This window comes from Puma concolor, chromosome D1, assembly GCF_028749965.1.
Source record: "Puma concolor isolate L17-30 chromosome D1, mPumCon1.1.hap2, whole genome shotgun sequence".
Classification (NCBI taxonomy): domain Eukaryota; kingdom Metazoa; phylum Chordata; class Mammalia; order Carnivora; family Felidae; genus Puma; species Puma concolor.
Window position 1 is genome coordinate 67,205,902 of NC_141676.1, and position 15,536 is coordinate 67,221,437.

At 41.0% G+C, this 15,536-nt stretch overlaps 1 protein-coding gene across 27 annotated transcripts in view; it reads right to left on the reverse strand.

Moving 5' to 3' along the window:
- Positions 1 to 2,365: 2,365 nt before the first annotated feature.
- Positions 2,366 to 15,536, reverse strand: part of DLG2 (discs large MAGUK scaffold protein 2) — a 2,060,086-nt gene continuing 2,046,915 nt past the window's right edge. For all 27 annotated transcript variants that reach the window (XM_086678450.1, XM_086678461.1, XM_086678456.1 and 24 more), the window contains 3 exons: positions 14,846 to 14,955; positions 9,771 to 9,862; positions 2,366 to 7,099 (listed from right to left, as the gene is read on the reverse strand). In XM_086678450.1, coding sequence (XP_086534576.1) covers positions 6,993 to 7,099; positions 9,771 to 9,862; positions 14,846 to 14,955 — 309 coding nt within the window. In that variant the 3' untranslated portion in view covers positions 2,366 to 6,992. The remainder of the gene's footprint in view (positions 7,100 to 9,770; positions 9,863 to 14,845; positions 14,956 to 15,536) is intronic.

Sequence of the window (15,536 nt, forward strand, 5' to 3'; positions counted from 1 at the left end):
GTGTCCTTAGAGTGTGTCCTTATCCTTGGGTCCTTAGAGTGATACAAGAGGCACTATAATTTCTATTTCATTTTTAAAAAGTGCTGGTTTATGACCTTCTGGTGGGTGGTCAGCATGAGTTTGAAAAACACTTAGAGCCTGGCCACTCCAGTATCAGTAGCACTTGGGAGCTTGTTAGAACTGTGTAGGCTCTTGGTGTCTTCCCGCACCTCCAACATCATAATCTGCATCTGAGGTGATTTTACAATTACACAGTAATCAAAGTATTCTAGCGTTGTCCCAGCTGTGCTGAGAGGAACTGGGGACAAAGTAGGGACTTACATAGGTTGTAACACTAGAAGGGGCAGGGGATCGGTTTCATGAGAGCAGTATCTTCTGAGATGTCCCTAAGGGACAGGTGAGTCACAGAAGCTAATGGGATTACGAGACCTGGCATTCTTGACCCATAGACGACATTATGCCTGACAACTTCGGAGACTCTGGGTCTGGTTGTGCTGGGAAGAGTTGTGGCCCCTCTGCAGATGTTCCTTAGCTTTGTTCCCCACCAAGGCTTTTAAATTCTGTCACTGGATGGTTTAGTCTCAGAATACCTACAAAGACCGTAAATTTGAAGCAAGACCCTCTTAGTGTCAGAGGTATGCAGTCCACTTTTTTTCTTTAATGTTTATTTATTTTGAGAGAGAGAGAGAGAGAGAGAGAGCAAGCGTGAGTGGGGGAGGGACAGAGAGAGAGGGAGGCAGGCTCCAGGCTCCAAGCTGTCAGCACAGAGCCCAACGTGAGGCTTTAACACACGAACTGTGAGATCATGACCTGAGCTGAAGTTGGAAGCTTAACCAATTGAGCCACTCTGGTGCCCCTTAGAATGGTCATTTTTTTTTTTTTTTAAGATTTTTAAGTAATCTGTATATCCAATGTGAGGCTTGAACTCACAGCGCCAAGATCAAGAGTCATGTGCTCCACCAACTGAGCCAGATAGGTATCCCTAGGATGGTCATGTTTTTAAAATACTTAGAAACAAAAAGTCATGAGCTCCTTTAGCTTCCCCCACCTGGAATTAACATACCCATCATTGGAGCAAATCTGGCTTTCGTGTAGTGTTACTATGAATACTAAACCTGGTGAGTCTGTGTAAATGTTAAAAATTGAATATTGTTGACACATGAGGCTTGCACTGGGCTTGCAGCCTCAGTCAATGCCTTCTTATGCTGTCTTCTCACTGCTGCCTAGCCCCAGGGACAGCAACAGGACACCTGCTGGAGACTTGTGTGGGATCGCAGTGATGGCCAGGATGGTAATGACCAAGTCTGGTTTCCCAAATGACTGACCCAGTTATGTGATAGTTCATTGTGAAGCAAAACGCACTCCACAGTGGTCGCTTTAACGGGGAAATTCCACTCTCTGCACAGGAGGACTTTGTTTCGGCCCTTCAGCTGTCAGACCTTTGCTGTCTAAATGTCAATACGACAAGGCATATGTTTAACCTAGCGGGAAGAATTTAGAATATTATCTGGCAGGTTCAGGTTCCTAAACCTGACATTTGGGGCATGTTCAGATCTTTGGAGCTGGCATATTTTGTGGCCCAGGGTACATGAATAGTGACATCTCCTTTCCAATCTGTGCCTTTCTTTGCATCATAAGTATTAGATAAGAAAAAAAATATATTTTTCTCTATTATTAGCATCTTCTGGAATCTCACAGTTTGGAAACTGGGGAATAAATTCTTTCCACACAAATGTGAGGGTCTTAAAAAAAACCTGTCTTTTTTTTTTAAAAGAAATTTAAAAAATATTTATTTATTTTTGAGAGAGAGACAGAGTGCAAGTGGGGGAGAAGCAGAGAGAGAGAGGGAGACACAGAATCCGAAGCAGACTCCAGGCTCTGAGCTGTCAGCACAGAGCCCGACATGGGGTTCGAACTCACGGACCCACAAGATCATGACCTGAGCTTAACTGAGCCACACAGGTATCTCCCAAAAGGCCTATCTTTTTAATTCATTGTTCACTCTTGGTAAAATCCTGATGAAAGCAGGCAAGATAGTAACCACATATTTAAAAATGTGCAAAAGTACCACTTTCAGCTCCTCTCAGCAGTTCCAATGTTTTTCAGAGCAAACCTCCTATAACTATACTTTAGCTCTGAAATCATATAAATTTGATGACAACAGAAATGATTGATTCTATTCTCTATGAAACAAGACAAATTATGCTTTGGGAGAAAATAATTTGCTATAAAGTATAAAATGTTTTAATATTTATATCTTATAATAAAACCATGACATGTTTATAAACACTCTATCAAGCATTTTTACAATGGGGCCACCGCTGACAACTAGAAATACGCAATAAATATGCACAGACACACTGAGTATGAAATATACATCTCGATTTTATAATTGTGTGTGCTTTATTTTTTACACAAATGGAATGGAAGTGTCGAATATTTACACTTAACAGGAGTGTAAGCTGTGCAGTGTCTCTGTAAACTCCAGCTCAGGCAAGGAGTATTTCCCCCCTCCCTCCCATCCTGCACTACAGCTCGATGGAGAAACATCCTGTCAGAGAGAAGCACAAAACTGTCATTTTGAAAGGATCTAACGGGTACAGCCTGGTGCACTCAGAAGTTAAGACACACTTAGGAAACACAAATTCAAAAAGGAGGGAAGAAAAGTTTGCCATCCCATTGGGAGTCAACTTTGCCATTTGGTTGTCTGTCCTCATGAGTTGCTAGGGAGATTCTGTGTTCTGTCTCCTAGGTGATCTTTGTCTAAATCATCCACCTGTCTCAGCTCGTCCTCAGCTGCTACAAGAAACTGCACAGCTGTACAAGAAATGATTTCTAAAGCACAGTTTTCAGTGAGGAAGGATATTTACAGACTGGAGTGTGTGTGTGGGTTTCCATCCACATTCATTCATACCCGATGTGGTATGTGTGTAAATGATGTACATACCACATAGACCATACATACACATAAGTAAAATGCATATCCACAGAATTCTGGAGGGAGATCTCTGGCAAATCGGTTGTCAGCATGTCACTCCACATGCTTTAAGAGAAATGTCCCCTTTGCCCCCTAGGAGTGACAAATTACTATGTATGATAAACTTAGGAGCTAGCCTGAGTCCTTGACTTAAATACTTTTGTAGGAATTTAGGCAGGACCAAGACAGGAAAAAAAGAGATGTTAGTTCACCAGCAAGTCCATTCAATCTCACCAGAGCAATCACCAGCTGAAAAGCAGAGGGGGCTTCACATGAAAATGGGGGGAAAAAAAAGCTTATGAGTGGGGGAAAAATGTCTCTCTCCAAACCAAGGTGATGGCATGGCTTCAATGAGAAGAAAGAGGTTTGCTGTCAGAATGATTTTGGGGCCAGAGTCTGCCTTTATAGAGAGGAAGTGTCCTCAGAGCCACGGGATGATGCTGGGAGTGGGCTCACTTTGGACCAGCCTTCAGGCAGAGAGGCACCCAGGTGCAGGCAGGGCCCAGAGCTCATGCATCGTCGCTGCCAGGGCAGCGGTGCAGGCTGGCTCAGTGAGGCGTGCTGGAGCTGGCTCCAGTCTGGGACCTCATGCTCAGCTTTGCTTTCTGGGCTGCGCGGGTGAAACGGTGACCCAAAGGAATTGTGTCATCAGTCCAGTGTATGGACTTGCTGTCCGAATCAGCCATGAGCCCTTATAGGACAGAATTACGGAGTGAGATATGGGAGAGATGATCAGAGGTGTGAGGAGAGGAGAAAGGACAGGAAGGGAAAGGGGAATGGGAAGGGGAGAGACTGAAGGAGACGGAGAGATAGGGGAGTGAACGGAGGGAGTAAAGGAGAGAACGCAGAAGAAAGGCAATACTCAGGGCAGACAGGCCAGTAGGAGAAAGGGAGAGGTGTACACAAGAAGAGGTGGAATGAGACACGCATGGAAGAGGGTGGGCAGAGGAGAAGAATGAGGAAAAACCAGAGGCGAGAGCCAGAGGAGCGGAGAGAGTTTCCCTGGCTCAGGGTCCTGAAGGGCTGGCAGTAGGATCTCAGACAGCTCACAGGCACCTGAGTGCGGCTTCAAAAAGATGGGCTCACTGGGCAGAAGGAGCCACACCAAGAACTCGGGGCTGGCGGGGGGGAGGTGGGAGGAAGGCCGGCAAAGAAATGGCCAACAGATCCTGTGGGAGGAGAGCAAAAAACAAACGCCCCTGCAATTAGCTGACAAATGCGATTTTGATTTTGGTAAAGCTGAGACCCCCGTGGTGCTACACATTGTACCAGAGCATGAAAAATAGCACCAGTGACACGATCTGGCACTTTTCTGAAAGGGCCCAGCATGTGAAGGTGACATTGCGCCCCCAGCAAGCCTTCAGATTGGAGAGAGCTCCGGACAAAGTTTGCAGTGTTAGCACCAGTCTGGCCCCAGGCTCCAAGTGCATTTGCACCAGATGTAATCTGGGTAACTTTCCTGCCGTGTCCATACAAGTCATCAGATTTGCTGCAAAATACACCAGTCGTTGGAGCCATAGAGACCTCAACATTGGGAAGCGCAAGACAACAAAACAAATGGAGGTGTAAATTCTATAGGAAAAGACCCTCTCACCAATTTGCTTGGTGATTCTTCAAGCAAATATATATGTATATATATATTTATATAAATCTACATAAAAAAATCAGTGCAAATGCCAATTCTAATCTGGAAGCATCTACACTAGGAAAATAAATAATTGTATTACTACAAAACCAAGGGTTGGTGGATCAATTTGATTGTACTCAGCCACAGCAATACTTAATATTAAATGGAAAGCACATCACACGACCCGCGGAAACATCTACTCATTAAGGACAGTCCTTTAAATAAATGGTTGCATGCTCAGTTGAGAAACCAAAGAAGTTATTATGGTGGCCTAAAAATAGAGCTGGGATCAGGAATGGCATTCTGGTGGCAGAAAACTTCTGGCAGCAATATTGATGAAAGTAGGCCTTGACCTGAAACTGGCGGATCGCAGCCACGGACATATCTTAAACATTTTGAATGCTCTAAGGAAGTCTCCGAAAATTTAACTTTCATCATAGGGAAAATGCATTGCTAGCCCTTCCATTGGCAAAGGCAGCCTCGAGACTATAGGTAGATGCATAATTTTGCATTTTTGTGTTTGGTTTGGTGACTGCAGGGAGGCAGACAGTGGTAGTGTAAGATGAACAACACTGGTTTTTGGAAAGAGACCCTCATCCTGAACTCTGATGTTCTTACTGTGAAGAAGCCCCATCACTGCTGATGGCTCTATCTCTTGCTCTCCTATCCCAGCCTGCATGCTGGTTTGCTGCACAGTGTGGCAGAATCCCTGCCAGGTCTGGATGTACCCCAGAAATAAGGCGATGGGGCTTAGTCTGGGCATGCAAAGAACCCAGAGTTGAGTGGTTATTGAGATCACTGAAAAGTCTCTCTCTAAACACCTTGGGCACAAGCAATGCTGATGTCATCATCAGCTCTAAAGTGGGATATAGGCTTCGGGAGTTTTTTTTTTTTTAAGTCATCATTATTATAATTGCTAAAAAATAAACTTGGTCCAGGTGCAGACCCCAAGAAAGGCAGTTCAACTGGTTGAGCTCAAAGTTGTTAATTGTCTTTCCTTGTGTTCTATCTCTTTGCCCCGTATACAGAAACAAAAGTCTGCACCCCTCACCCCCAACCAGATACTTCCCTCTTCCTCAAAGAAATAGTGCTTGTTGGGACAGATCTCTCCATGGCTCTATACCATCTCTGGATATTACAAAACCCTCAGTTACTTGTGAAACAGACAAAAGAAAAGTCCTAATTACTCATGGTTGGCTAAAATACTAAATGATCCTTTAAGAATTGCATGTAAGTAACTAGGAACCAAGTTATTCAGCTATCTATTTGCATGGCAGGCCCAGGTTGTTTAACAAGATGAAAGCAAAAACTTCCCTTTAGATCATTTGCATGAGTTTGTGTCTGAAAGCCATCAGCTTAAGAATACACTAATCAAATGTCTTCCAAAAATACCCACGAGCGCAACTCATTAAGGGATGTGCTCCATGAGAGTGTGTCACTAATATGGAAGGGAGATCATGGGAGGTAAGTGAGGGAGAAGTCTTTCTCAGACTTTGGAAGGAACTCAGATGCTCTTAAGGGATCATTGGCAACAAAAGGGAGAGTGCAACTTTCAATTCTTGAATTTGATCATCTGCTGATAGTGCATACATTTAGTCTTTCAATTAGTCTTTACAAAATATTTCACAAAACTTTTTTTAACCTATAGAAATTCGTTTCTATACATTTGATATATTTTTATTGTATAAATTATTCTCATCTTTAGTGCCTTCTTTCAGCTTATAAATGGCAAAATAGACAATAAACAATCATAAAGCTAACCTCAGGTGGAATCCCCTCCTCTCAGTGAGGTCAGTCCTCCATACACTTGTGAATTTTATGAAATGCTCGTCTTTGTAGATGCCAGTCAGAGAAACTACACACTTATCCTTCCCTGATATTATGCCGTCTCCAAAGGGACTCCTTTCCTTTTTCCTTTTTTCTTTCTTTCGCTTGTTAAGAAATCAAAGGGTGTGCATAGTTATAAAATTCGAAGTGTACCAATTACAGATGTGGGTAATGGGAAGGTTGGTGAAGTTCAAGTGCTGGCAACTTTTCTTTAAAGCAAAAAACTCAGAGAGCTCAGCAGCTAAATCAGCTCTGGACATCTGCCGGGGTGAGGAGGCTGCCCATCTCTTGGCCAGAAAGCCCGTCAGAGGTTCATCCCTACACCTGGCACTTTGAGCAAACCAAAGCCTTCCTGCATACTGCAGTGTCTTTTCTGTCCCACCCTTTGGGCCCTCCGTTTCCTTCATGGCTTCACACAGTTTGTGTTGTACATTCATAAGAATTCACATTGACTGCAAAAACATAAATGCAACAAAAACATAAAAGCCTCCAAGTAGTATATTATATATATTTTGTTCTTCTAAATGCTCTTCTGTCATTGTTGGAGGTGCAGTAGCTAATTTATAACTTCTCCTTTGAGGGAATCCAGATGAAAGGCCCAGATTGCTCTTCAATAACAAGCTTGCATTGATTATATATATCTTCTAAGGTGTCTCCTTGGACAATAGCTAGAACAAAAGCAAACACAGCAGAGTCAGGAATCATTCCCCGGTTGGTGAAGAACAGCCATCAATCACACTGCAGAAGCTCGAACCAGTGACAGACAAACGCATCTGGAAGCTTCATATTACCTTTCCTTAGTAAGAAAAAAATGGAAAATTTACTTAAGCAAGATCACATCAGTGATTAAAAGAAAAGAAAATGCTTTCAGTGCGTGTCTTAGATCAGGTAACAAGGGTACCACAGTCTTTCTACTTTTCTACGTGTCTGTCTGTAATTCTGGAAAATGAATCATTTATATATTTAAATTTTATGGGCGCCTACACTGGGCTAGGCATTGATCAATTTTCAGACTGATATCTCCCTGCTCATCAAAGAAAGTTGGTCTCATGTTCTGTATGCTGTAATTACTCTGGCAGGTGCAGAAATTTAGACATTTTAGACACAGAGGAAATAATAAGGTTTGGAGGCAACTTTAGTTAAACCCTTGAACCCCAAACCCTTTAATAGGAACCCCCATTCATTCTCCAAGTAATCCGGTAAACTGATATTTCACCATCACAGGGCTGTTCGTATTGAGAATGCCTTATGACAACTACTTATAAGAAACATAAATAAGAGGAAATATAAACACCCTGATAACCTACATATTACCCAAAACATCAAGTCACCTGACAGTAGATTGAAGTACCTTTCATAATCTCCTTTGAACTAAAGTTATCTTACAGATAGATCTCCAAAACATGTCAGCACTATCTATAGGACATTAGGGATTAAAAATGAATTGATACTGAAAAATAGTTTAGATCTTCAAAAACAACCCTGAGAATATATTGACTATTGTATTTTATTTCTTTTTTTTAATACTTTATTTTTATTCTATTTTATTTTTTTCTTGGTTAATCTTTTTTTTTTGAAATTTTTTTCAATATATGAAATTTATTGTCAAATTGGTTTCCATACAACACCCAGTGCTCATCCCCAAAGGTGCCCTCCTCAATACCCATCACCCACCCTCCCCTCCCTCCCACCCCCCATCAACCCTCAGTTTGTTCTCAGTTTTTAAGAGTCTCTTATGCTTTGGCTCTCTCCCACTCTAACCTCCTTTTTTTTTTTTTCCTTCCCCTCCCCCATGGGTTTCTGTTAAGTTTCTCAGAATCCACATAAGAGTGAAAACATATGGTATCTGTCTTTGTATGGCTTATTTCACTTAGCATAACACTCTCCAGTTCCATCCACGTTGCTACAAAGGGCCATATTTCATTCTTTCTCATTGCCACGTAGTACTCCATTGTGTATATAAACCACAATTTCTTTACCCATTCATCAGTTGATGGACATTTAGGCTCTTTCCATAATTTTATTGTATTTTATTTCTGATATGAACCACTGCTCAAAATGTGAATAATTTTGATCTGATATTTATACCTAGATGTTCTTTTAGGGTGACACATAATTAATACTTTTGTTACTGATAGAAATTTTACTTAAGATTACCTGATTCAACATATTTGCAAACTGCTAAGCCACTGGCATTGTCATATTCCGATTAAGATGAAAAATAAATCCTGTAACTTCTCACAAGGAAATTCAGGAGGAAATTTCCTGCTTTAATTTTTTTTTTTTTTTTTTTTTGAGAGAGAGGGAGGGAGAGAGAGTGAGGGAGGGAGAAAGGGAGAGAGAATCTTAAGCAGGCTCCACGCTCAGGGTAGAGCCCAACTCAGAGTTCAATCTCCAGATGGTGAGATGGTGAACCACCCAAGGAATTTCTTGTTTCTAAGCCATTTGTTGTTGTAAGGCAAACTCCACACAGTTTGATTACTCTTTGGATTCGGTCAGTGTTTCATGAAAGTAAGGATAGAGAACCCAGGATACCTGGGACAAGAAAATCTTCCTCTATTCCCCAAACTTAATGTTTCTAAGGAAATGTTTAAAAAGAAAAAGGAAAAAGGGGCATGTGGGTGGCTAAGTCACTTAAACATCCAATTCTTAATTTCAGCTCAGGTCATGATCTTAATGGTTGTGGGAATGAGCCCTGGGTCTGGATCTGCACTGAGCAGGGAGCCTGCTTGGGATTGTCTCTCTCTCCCTCTCTCTCTGCCCCTCCCCTGCTCGTGTACACGTCTCTCTCTCAAAGTAAATAAACATTTAATAAAAAAGTAAAGGAAAAAAGTCTTGCATTGGGACTTGACGTAGAATTAATGGAAACACTGGGAAGTGTTTCATGATCATGTTCAAGTGCTGCTAATGGGAACACAGACCTGCAGGTCACTGAAGCAGAGAATGGACCCCTGAGACTGCTTCTCATGAGTCACCACTTTGGATGCTGCCTATCTGAGCCCTAAAAGTTTCTTTTTTTTAAAAGTTTTCTGTTGATATCAGGGAGATAGTCTAATGAGGTACCAAATCCCTAAAATCTTCTTAATAGCAGGAGATAGCTCAGTACCATACGTGACTCATGGTTTTGGGTAGGGCCAGTGGGAACCTGGAAACTGGCTGCAGTTGAATCCAGGGAAGAGAGAACCCAAAGTTCTGGATCAGATAGGTAAAGCAGAGGGAAATTAGGGCTTCTCTGTGGGAAGGTTTTAGGGCCAGGTATACCAAGCCTGGACTCCTCTCTAAATGCCAAACATCGACCGTTGATTGTTTCTCTCAGAGTACAAGGGTAAATGAACTTACCTGTAAAATATTCTCCAAATTCTTGTTCTAGCTTAATTGCACGATCATAGGTTTTCTTCGCTTGTTCCTCTGTTAGACGTTTATTCATCTCCCTGGGAAAATGAGGTTTTGGTATTAGAACATATGGGGAAGTACCTGACAAATCCTGACAAACTAAAATATGTGGCAAAAATGAATCCTGCAGGAGGCACAGTAATCTTAGCAGCTTCCTAGTCCTCATTTGGGATTCTTCTTTGCGGAAATAATTTCAGCAATGAGGACCCCCTCCCAGAGAGCTCACTCTCTTGGTTCCATCCTGGAACCGAGATTGATGCAGAATCTATCTGTTTATGATTTCCTGTCACTGGTTCCTGTTCTGTTCCTGTTCCTGTTCTGTCCTCTGCAGTCACACAGAGTGGGATGAAACCTCTTCCCTCCATGACAGCCACCGGGTCTTAAAATCAAGTGCTCACGTGTCCTCTGAGGCTACCACTCCTTCAGAATAAACTGTCCTACTTCATTCATCTGTTCCCTCATTGGATGTGATTTCCAAATCCTAACCTTCCTGGTTACTCTTTGGACTCTTTGACTGACTTGATCTGTCTTAAATATGGGACATAGATTCGAATGAAATCTTCCAGGGGTGGTCAGAAGTGGGAGAAGAGATGGAGAGAAGGGAAGGGACATCACAGCATTTTGTACCTCATCACATCTGACAGAACTAGACTTGATTGTTGGCAGGTCCTGCTTTCACAGAAACCTTTGATTTTTCCACTCTCTGTCCTCCCCAAGGGCTGTGGCTCATCATCAGTGTGTAACAGGAAATGTGTGGAGTGGAGAAACAAAGTGCTTCCTGAGAAAATATTACAGGCCCCTTAGGCATGTGTACTTTCAGGCCAAAGAAGCATTCTGCCACTCTCCCTGCTCAACTTCTGAAAAGGGTGAGTCCCCTCTATAGAAACAAGAGCCCTGAACTTCTCTGTTTTTGTAATCAGTTGGCTTTACAAGTATCTGCTGAAGGAGGTGTGAATAAATGGACAGAGAGAGAATGTAACAATCAAATGTGCTGGGAGAAAATATTTTCAAATAGATTATAATCAAGCAATCTACATAGGGAGCCAAGGTAGAGGATCTTGGTAAGAATCTCCAGTGTTGACTTGGTCTTGTTGCTCTTCTGATAGGAGAATGGGCTATAAAGGCATTATGCCTGGGATTCTCTCTCTGTCCCTTTTTTTCTGTCAGTCTCTCAACGATGGTGTATATAAATGATCCTTAATCATTGTGAGATTATTTAAGTCCAACCTAGGCTCAAGGATAAATTCAGTGGGAAGAAAATGGAAAAATAATCCAATCTCCTGATTCCTACTTAGCAGCAGCTTTATCTTTCCATGTCATCTAGGTGTTAAAATTCTTTGCCTAACCAACAAGCTGTACTTCACTAAATAAAAATGATATTGTCTTCCCATTTTTTCTTAATCAAAGACATTTTATTAACCAAAGACTGACCATTCTTTCCTCTGATCATCATATGAATACCAGTGTGGCTGCGCTGGGCTGATAAAAGTCTAGCCAAGAGTGAAGATACCTTGGTTGGCCCACTGGGATGCATCACAGGGGCACATAGAATATTGAAAGCATTGCTGCCTTTGCATGCCACTGAAGAAGCCAGAGATTAGGGTATGGGACAGGTAGATTTAGAGCAAGTAGCTGTGGCCTGAAGTAATAAAGGGACTTGTAAAGGTAAAAGAGGAGATCTGCTGTCTGAACTCAAAGTTTTGGAGTTCTTTTAAAACAATTTTAGTCAAATAGACTTTCCATTATACCAAGACTTTCCTAAGAGGCTTATTTGGAAAAAAAATTAAAGAACCAAAGTCAGACATTAACATGATTTTAGACATGATCTGATGGCTGCAGTATAAAAAAGTAGCAATTTCCTGAACTCTTGATGTTGAAATAAAGTCATCTCATCCGGAGGGATGCTATCTACAATTCTTCTCCCAAACAGCAAGAGCCCCAGAAGCTGAGAGTACATGTCACCCTTGGGTACAGAAGATGCTGGGCTAATCCCAGGGATACTTTTCATAGAAAGATAGGGTTTTGTTCCAGATGTCAAGAAGTCATGTGGCTCTGGACCTCCTTTGACTTGCCTGCCTCATGCTAGCCTATGTTCTTAAAATTCCCTTTGCACTTACTGTAGCCATGACTGAATTTAGATTTTTATCCTCTAATATATCATCTATTATATACTTTGTCTCCTTGCCTAATTTGCGAGTTCTTTGAGGGCAGAGACCAGGGCTTGTTCATTAGCATGTGTCATGGGGTCTGGCTCAAGACTTATTTGTTGAATGAGTAAGTGAATGGATGAATGGAGAACTGGACAAATAAACATAATTATGATACAGTTGAAGACAGAAGTAAACATGGGTCACTGTGGGAGCAAGAAGGCAAAAACAGATTGGGGGTGGCAAGGTAAAGAGACACAGGAAGCTTCACACTGCCATGGCAGGGGGGTGAGGAACAGAAGTGGCACAGCGGCACGCTATAAAAAGAACATCTCTTTTATACACGCCCTTGATTTTATGCTCCTCTGAAGAATCAGCTATGTATGTACTAATAAGCTCTGTGGTTTGATGTGGATGATGTACTTGAGAAATAATGTGTGTGATGATGTGTCAATGCCTAAATGTGACAGCCGCCATGCTTTTGTTCCAGTTGACCTAGCATTCACTCCTCCCCAGGGAATGGGCAATTCATGCTAGCTTTGCTCCTAAAGTAAAACCTTTGGAAAAGAGTGAACTGGAAAGTAAACATCCAGCCTTTAATAATAAGATCACATTGGTTTGAATGTCACCATTACTGCACTCGAGATTCATGAATATGGCTGCAGCAAATTATGTCGGATTCACGATCTCATTGTGGAAGCCAGCCTTCAGTATGTTTAATTTTCCTTGGTGATAAGTGTCTGTGACAGCGCCCCAGGCAAAACTAAATAAGTCATCTCATAGTTATGGAAGGAAGTAGACCTTCTCCCACCGAGCACCAGATGGGAATGTCTCCCAATATCACACTAAAGCAAATGTGCCAAGGCTGTTTCTCCCTCAGGCTTCACTTCCCTGGGAAGCCATTTATCTCAATGTGTATTTATGATGTGAAAAACTATTTTTCTATTTCTGAAACAGGACTTTAAGATGTTATTCCCCAAAGGTGAGGGCCATTTTTCTATTCTTCATAATGTTGGCATTGCTAATAATATTTATGAAGCTCTTTGCAGATTATAAATCATTTTTACATCATGAAATTCATGGTTGCTTAATTTACTTTGTTCACTACCCAACCTGGTATCCCATATGAAGAGAAATGTGATGCAGGTTATCAAGGATAATACTATCAAGAACTAGTATCTTATCATCAACACATGTTTTTCCATGTACCAGCTATGGGCAAAGCTCTTTATGTTATAATTTAACACTTAAATTCTTGGGGCAGAAGGCACTTCAATGACCTCTTGATTTTATTTCTTCATCCTGGGAAGAACTTTTGTCCATCTTTTATTTATGGGAATAAATACGTCTCTGGCGATTTCCCCAGAGGCTGACTGTGTATTTAACTTAATTCTCTTAGGTTGCAATTCTAGCTACTGCAGCTTGCTTTGCTTCTTCACTCTTCGAGAAGACATGGAACAGCTGGCTGATACCTTTTGCAAGTAATTGTTTCACCTCTGGGATTATGTAATTTCCTTTTCTTTGGTCTTTCCACACACCCTAGGGGTTTTCCAGTCTCTGGTTCACTTCTGAACCCGGTCAAATGCTCTAAGATCTCGAGGCCCAACTGGAAGCACTTTTGAGCAAAATTGTTGCAACAGACACACTGGCATTATCTCTTGTGGCCTCTTGGAAAAGGTAGTTTATGAGTTTTGTAATGATAAAATGGTTTTATTCCTTTTACAATAAAATAACTTAAAATTTTTAACAGTTATAATAGCTACTATTTATTGAATGCTTACCATATGCTAAAGACGAAATGGAGAACTTTGCATTCATAATCATGTTTAACCTTTGTAGTAGCTGTGAGGTACACATTATTACCTAGTTTCGGTAATAGGTACACATTATGCCTAGTTTAGAGGAGAGGAACTAAATCTGACAGAGGTCAAGCAGCTTGCTGAGGTCACATAACTGATCAGAGGCCAAGGGAAAAAAAAACACACCTAGCCTGACCCATTTTCAAGTCCCTGCTCATAGCCTCTTTGCTCTGCTACTTTTTTTGGCTGCCACAGCCTCGCATTTGTTTGAGAGTTGTCTAGAAAGCAAAGCCAACAATTTGTATCAAATTGCCACTGAAAATATGTTACTTTATAGTAAGGTTGTGAGTATTTGCTCAATTTGTTTACTGATTTTTTTGAAGGAAGATATTTTGTCAGTCCTCTGAAAAATAAAAAGAACAAAAAAATCTGAGTCATACAGATTTGCCTGATTCATAAATATGCACTGGTATGGAGCTATTGGTGTGAGTTACAGAAGTGTTACTGCCATGTTGCTAAGAAAACTCCCTTTTAAGGATAGTGGTTTACAGACATGAGGTTTTAAGAAATAAAAGAATTATCTGCTAGAAAAAAATGAAATGTCAATAGAAAGAGTCTAAAATACCGTCTGTTCCCTCTATAAAAACCCACACATTTAAAAAGATTTACTAATGGAACTGCTTTCAGAAGAAAGAGACAAGCAAAGATGATCACTTCCTCGCATTTGAAAACCAAACCGAACCAACATACCTTTAAAACAACAAAACAAAACAAGCCAAAGGAAAAAAAAAATTACACACACACACACACACACACACACGCACACACACACACAACAACTTGTGAAATGAAAATAAAAATCAAGAAGCATTAGGAAAGACATGTTAGGGAATTACTGACGTTATGTCTCTAGAGGTCCAAAAACATTTTAATGTGTTTTTTAAAAAGGAAATGCGTTAAAAAATCAACAATGGAACTTCTGACTTATAAGCATTTGTGACAAAGAGCTGTTAGCAATTTGCTGTGTTATGTGGAACAGGCAGCTGGGTGACAGCCTCCTGTGCACTCCACTTACATGAGAGGTTCCAGAGATTTGGGCTTAATGAAGATGGCAATGGGATAGAGCTGGGCAACTTGTAACCGCTTGATAGCATTTCCTGACACATCAAGTATACAGTGTTTGCCCTGGTAGAAAGAGAAGAAAAATATGGAGTTAATCCAGAAAGAATGATCATAATCCAACCAAAACAAACAAACAAACAAAAAAAAAGTAAGTGTGTCTTAGAGGAAGGTAAGGGATACTGAATTCCTAAAGGTTGATAAAAGGTCATTGCAAAGCATAAATGAAAGTTGACATACAGGGTCATCATCGAATACTTTTGATAACTCGTATTTATGATTCCTTTACTAAGCGCCTGCCACTGGGATAGAGATTTTACATGTGTTATCTCAGTTAGCTTAATTTTCTGAAATAAATATCTGATGTTTCACACAAGAAGATATGTGGCATTATGTAATGTGACTGGGTCCACGCTCATGGAGCTGTCATAATCCGTCTCTGAAGACAACTATCAACAAGAAATTCCCAAATCTATGAGATAGGTATTATCAGCCACATTTTTACAGAAGATAAGACTAAGGCTTAGAAATAATATGTAACTTGCCAAAATCTTAGTGCTAGAGGAAATCAAACCCAAGTCTTGAAGCACTGACAGAATTGTTGGTTGGAATCAATAGATACCTCATTGCTTTACCCTGACCAATGT